The 6,000-nt window shown below is 53.8% G+C and overlaps 1 protein-coding gene across 1 annotated transcript in view; it reads left to right on the top strand.

The window, feature by feature from the left end:
- Nucleotides 1-525: 525 nt before the first annotated feature.
- Nucleotides 526-6,000, top strand: part of BRPF3 (bromodomain and PHD finger containing 3) — a 38,001-nt gene continuing 32,526 nt past the window's right edge. Inside the window, exons 1-2 of the mRNA XM_053602397.1 lie at nucleotides 526-864; nucleotides 4,371-5,844. Coding sequence (XP_053458372.1) covers nucleotides 4,397-5,844 — 1,448 coding nt within the window. The 5' untranslated portion in view covers nucleotides 526-864; nucleotides 4,371-4,396. The remainder of the gene's footprint in view (nucleotides 865-4,370; nucleotides 5,845-6,000) is intronic.

The following is a 6,000-nucleotide window of genomic DNA, read 5'->3' as shown; positions in this document are numbered from 1 at the left end:
GTGTACCTTTGTCCTTGGGACCTGGGCATAAGGGGTGGGGGGCGACTTTCTGAAAGCATCGTAGGCACCCGAACCTAAGAAACTACAGACCGCTTTTGATCCCGAGGACCGTCCTAGCTTACCCTTTGGACTGGCCCTCCAGCTCAGGGAGGGGGCTTGCCGGCCCCAAAATCAGCCACCTCCCCCCACAGAGATGCGGGGAGGCCATGAGTGACCACTCTAAAGAGTCGGGGACTCGCGTCTCCTAACCAGACCCAAACGACCCCAGCTCTCTCGCAAGGCTCGTCCCGGGGCGGGAACGGCCGTGGGGAGCCGGAGCCACGGCGAGCGCAGAGCCGGTCGCTGCTCGGCGCCCCCGCCGGGCCCGCACCGCCACCGTGAGGCCGAGCCGGGGACGGTGCCCTGTGGCGGCGGCGGCGGCGGCGGCTCCGCGTTCTTCGCACCGCCCCGGCCGCCGCCGCGCCGGGCACGGGCGGGGGGATTTTTTTCCCGTTTCCCCCTTTCGCGCTCTCTCTCCTGTTCAGCGGGAGAGCCCGCGGAGCCAGGGAGGGAGCGAGGGAAGGGGTGGAGGTGGCGGGGGGAGGCCGGAGGGGCGGATCCTGCCTGGGGGCTGATCCCTCCCTCCCCTCGGCCGGCTCCGTGGCGGCAGCGGCAGCGGCGGCGGCTCCATTCCCCCTCCTCCCCCGGGAGCGGCGGCGGCGGCCGGGCTGGGGCCCCAGCGCGGGCCGGGAGGGGCACGGCAGAAGCCGCGGAGGCCGGCGCGGGAGGAGACCGCGCTCTGCTCTCCGGTCCGCGCTGACCTACTCGGCGGCCGGCCCGCCCGCGCCAGGGGCCCCGAACGGTGGGGCCGGGCCGGCGGCTGAGGTAATGGGGGGCGGCAGCGGGGCCGGACAGAGCGGGGGCGGGGGCAGCGGGGCCTACGGGGACCACGGACTACACGGGGGAGGAACCGAAGAAGCTGGGGGCTTCTTGAGCGGGGCGGGGACCGTGCGAAAACTGTCCCCTGGAGCGGAGGCGGCGGCAGGGAAGGAGAAGGCGGGTGAGGGGGGAGCTGAAAAGCGAGGACCCCCTCCCGCAGCCGCCATCTTGTCTCCCCCCGGCTGTGGAAGACGAGCCGCTAAGCCCCACCCCCTCCACGCCTTCCAATTGGCCAGGGTAGAGGAGCGTTCCGCCCTCAGGGCATCGCTTCGCCCCCCTTCTGTTCCTGACGGGCAGGTGAGGCGGCCAATGGGCTCTCGCTTCTCTGCCCCGCTCCTTCGCGGCGCTTGCTTTCTCTGTCTGAGGGTCGGACTCCGCGTCAGTCTGTCTCCGGTGTGCTTGCCCCTTTTTCTCTGAGGAGATGTTATTTGCCTCCTTTCTTCGTGGGGTCAAGATTCTTCTGGAAGAGGTGCCCCCTTAAAGGGGCAGGAGCATTGGCTGGGGTCCTCCCTTGTCTTACGAGCATCTCGTGTGGGTCGCAGGGGATACGCTCTAATTGCAGAAACGCCTCATTCTTCGGGGACCTGGGGGGTGGAGTGGGGTGGGCGGGTCGGGGCTCCGAGCGCTGAGGGAGTCTCGGAGGAGGGGGTGGGTGTCGGAGATACCTTGAAGGTGGACTATGTGGGGAAGGGCTGTGTAGGTTGAGAAACTCCCGCCAAAAATCTCTTTGTAGAAGACTGTAAGCTCTTTGTGGGCGAAACTCTCTTCATCTTCCTCAGCAGCAGCCCTTCCTCCCTCGGGTTTCTCTCTGGTGTCTAGGCGCCTCTACAATAGGTACTTGCTGCTTAGTTGAGATACCTGAGCTGCAGAGAAGGCAGCGGGTGGGGAGGAAGACTACAAAGCGGCTTTAATGAAAGCAGGGGCCGCACCGCGTTCAAGTTATACTGAGGTAGATAGCCTCACCTTTCCTATGGCCTCCATACCTTTGGAAAGTGGGTTATAAAGCAGGTCTTTGGGTCCCTGCTGACCCTAGGGACTCAACTTTGTTAGGAATTTAGCGGCCAAGGGCCTCTGGAACCCAGGGTAGAAGATGGTGAGTTGCTATGATGATACTGTTTCCTTTGGCTCCAAATGGGGTGTATGCCTGCCTGGCTGGCACTGTTCCTCAGCCATATTCGTTTTGTTTTGTTGGTTCAGTTACATTTTGGGATTGGAAGGCCTTTTCTTTTTTTTTTTTTTGAGACAGAGCTTCAAGCTGTCACCCTGGGTAGAGTGCCGTGACATCACAGCTCACAGCAACCTTCCAACTCCTGGGCTCAAGCGATTCTCCTGCCTCAGCCTCCCAAGTAGCTGGGACTACAGGCGCCCGCCACAACACCCGGCTATTTTTTGGTTGCAGCTGTCCTTTTGTTTGGCGGGCCCAGGCTGAATTTGAACCCGCCAGCTCAGGTGTATGTGGCTGGCGCCTTAGCCACTTGAGCCACAGGCACTGACCTGGAAGGCCTTTTTAATACTTTATTAATTAATTAATAATACTTTATTAATAAATAGCAACCTGAGCAGTACCTGTGGCTCAGTGAGTAGGGCGCCGGCCCCATGTACGGAGAGTGGTGGTTCAAACCCGGCCCCTGCCAAACTGCAGCAAAAAATAGCTGGGTGTTGTGGCAGGCGCCTGTAGTCCCAGCAACTCAGGAGGCTGAGGCAAGAGAATCGCCTAAGCACAAGAACTGGAGGTTGCTGTGAGCTATGACACCGCGGTACTCTATCAAGGGGGAGAAAGTGAGACTGTGTCTCTAAAAAAAATAAAATAAATAGCAACCCTTAATAGGTAGTTTGCCCCTATTTTACTGATGGAGTGTGGAGGCACAAAGAGATTGACTTTTTCCAGGTCATGTAGGGCCAAGATTGTCCCAGAGCCTCTTTTTGTACCAGACCATTGTATCTCTTTGGTGTTCTTACCTCCCAGTGAGATGAGGTGAACAGATCAGAATCTGGGTTCAGATTGGAGTTTATCACTTACTAGCTTTTGCTTGAGTGACATCTTTCTATCTCCTGTCTCCCAAGGTAGTTGTGAGGTATGTTAAAAGTAAGAGGGCTTTGCAGTCTAAAAATGTGCTAAATTATCACCATCTTTTCTTCCTTGAAATCTCCCTGTTTATATCTTTCCAAGTCTGCCCATTCAGTGGAACACCATATCCCCAAAGGGCTTTCCTGGTAGTGATGGCCTCAATAACTGACTACTATAGCTCTTTATGAGCTTGTCGCTGTTCCCTCCATCCAGAGCATGATGCTGGAAACCTAAAGCTTTCTCTTTGCTATACAAAGGCAAACTAGATAGCAGTAATTTGGGAGAGAAGGACTTTTAAAGTAACACTGCATGGAGAGTTTACCTTAGCTACTGCCCAGATCACTTCTCCTTGAGTACAAGAATGGTCCCAGATAGGTCACTTAAAATGTCAGAGTTCTCTGGGAGCCACTCCCAGAGCTTCCAGGGTTTCTGCTTGGAAATATATTAGCCCGTATATTTTGGATGCTGTCTTTTGCAAAGAATACCCTGGGTTTGTAGAGAATACCTTTTATACTGTAGTTCTTAGACTACATGTGATACGCATTTTGGATGCTTTCTCTTCACCTGTGGGTCAAGGAATAGGGTTTCTGATCATGGTAAGGTGGTTTGGGAGAGAGCTCTATGAAGTTTTGATCTTTTGTTAAGGCCCGGTGTTCTTATACAGAGGTTGAAGATAGATGCTATTCTTTTTTTTTTTTTTTTTTTTTTGAGACAGAGTCTCACTCTGTTTCGGGCTAGAGTGTTGTGCCCTCGACCTTACTTACATGGATGCTATTGTTTTTTTCTTTTCTAAACCCTTAATTACCTTCTCCTTTTCCACAGTTAGTGGTCTTACAGCCTATGTACATCACTAAAACATTAGATCTTTCCCCATGTCATGTTGTAATGATCTGTTTGCTTTTCTGTCCTTTCAGACAGAGGTCTTTGAAGGCAGGGATCATGAGTGTTTGATTTCTGCTTTCATTCAACTAATACTTAATTGAGTGCTTACTTGGGAGGTAGACACTGCTCCAAACACTGGAGATAAAACAAGGAACAAGACAGGCAAAATCTCCCCTCCATGTAGTTTACATTATATTGGAAAGACGCAAACAGTAAGCATAATAAGTTATAGCATTACATAGCATGGTACAAAATGGTGAATGTTAAAGGGCAAAATAAATCAAGATGAAAGGTAGATTGCTGGTGGAGGAGAAGGATTGGCAATTTTAGATTGAATAGTCAAATAGTCGAATTGAAGTGAAATACCTGAAGGAGGTGAAGGAGTAAGCCATTCAGAGGGACCTATAGGTCCTCTTGGTGGCCATTTGATCTAACGAATGTGTGAATAGGGGTCTGAGTGTGTGAACATCCAACTCATAGTCTCTTGGGCTTCTTTCCTTAGGCCTGTGCCATTGGTTCCCAGGTGCCATGAGGAAACCTCGTCGGAAGTTGCGGCAGAATGCCGAAGGCCGGCGTTCCCCATCTCCCTACAGTCTCAAGTGCTCACCAACCCGGGAAACCCTGACATATGCCCAGGCCCAGCGGATTGTTGAGGTGGACATTGATGGACGCCTGCATCGTATCAGCATATATGACCCACTCAAGATCATTACTGAGGATGAACTGACTGCCCAGGATATCACTGAATGCAACAGTAACAAGGAAAACAGTGAGCAGCCTCAGTTCCCTGGCAAGTCTAAGAAACCCTCATCCAAGGGCAAAAAGAAGGAGTCCTGCTCCAAGCATGCATCTAGCACCTCCTTCCACCTCCCACAGCCCAGCTTCCGTGTGGTGGACTCAGGCAGCCAGCCTGAAGCACCCGCACTGCCTGCTGCCTACTATCGCTACATGGAGAAGCCACCTGAAGACCTGGATGCCGAGGTAGAATATGACATGGATGAGGAGGACCTTGCCTGGCTGGACATGGTGAATGAGAAGCGACGAATAGATGGGCACAGTTTGGTGTCAGCAGACACTTTTGAGCTGCTGGTAGACCGGCTTGAGAAGGAGTCATACTTGGAGAGTCGCAGCAGTGTGGCTCAGCAGTCACTTATTGATGAAGATGCTTTCTGTTGTGTATGCCTAGATGATGAATGCCACAACAGCAATGTCATTCTCTTCTGTGACATCTGCAACCTGGCAGTACACCAGGAGTGCTATGGTGTTCCCTACATCCCTGAAGGCCAGTGGCTATGCCGCTGCTGTCTGCAGTCTCCCTCCCGGCCTGTGGACTGTGCACTCTGCCCCAATAAGGGTGGCGCCTTCAAACAGACCAGTGATGGGCACTGGGCCCATGTGGTGTGTGCTATCTGGATCCCTGAAGTCTGTTTTGCTAACACTGTGTTTCTGGAACCTATCGAGGGCATCGACAACATTCCACCTGCCCGCTGGAAACTAACGTGCTATATCTGCAAGCAGAAGGGTCTGGGTGCAGCCATCCAATGCCATAAGGTGAATTGCTACACAGCCTTCCATGTGACATGTGCCCAGCGGGCCGGGCTCTTCATGAAAATTGAGCCTATGCGTGAAACCAGCCTCAATGGCACCATCTTTACAGTGCGCAAGACTGCCTACTGTGAGGCCCACTCACCGCCAGGTGCTGCCACTGCTAGGAGGAAGGGTGACTCCCCCAGAAGCTTCAGTGAGACTGGAGATGAGGAAGGGCTGAAGGAGGGTGGTGGGGAGGAAGAAGAAGAAGAAGAAATGGAGGAGGAAGAGCAGGAAGTCCAAGGTGGGGTGGGCGGCCTCCTCAAGGGAGTGCCCAAGAAGAACAAGATGAGTTTGAAGCAAAAGATTAAGAAGGAGCCAGAGGAAGCAGGCCGAGATACACCCTCCACCATCCCTCTGGTTACTGTCCCACAGATACCCTCTTACAGGTGAGCCTGCCCAGAAGGGCTCCTGAGGGACTCATGGTTCTACTTGGGCTGGTGTTGGCAATGGATCAGGCCTTCCCCAAACACATTGGGTAGTCATCTGTTCTCTTCTGTGCCTCCACATTTAAACTTCTTTGGACCCTGTGCTCACCTGGCCTG

This window comes from Nycticebus coucang, chromosome 9, assembly GCF_027406575.1.
Source record: "Nycticebus coucang isolate mNycCou1 chromosome 9, mNycCou1.pri, whole genome shotgun sequence".
NCBI lineage: Eukaryota > Metazoa > Chordata > Mammalia > Primates > Lorisidae > Nycticebus > Nycticebus coucang.
This window is presented reverse-complemented; position numbering and strand designations above follow the sequence as displayed.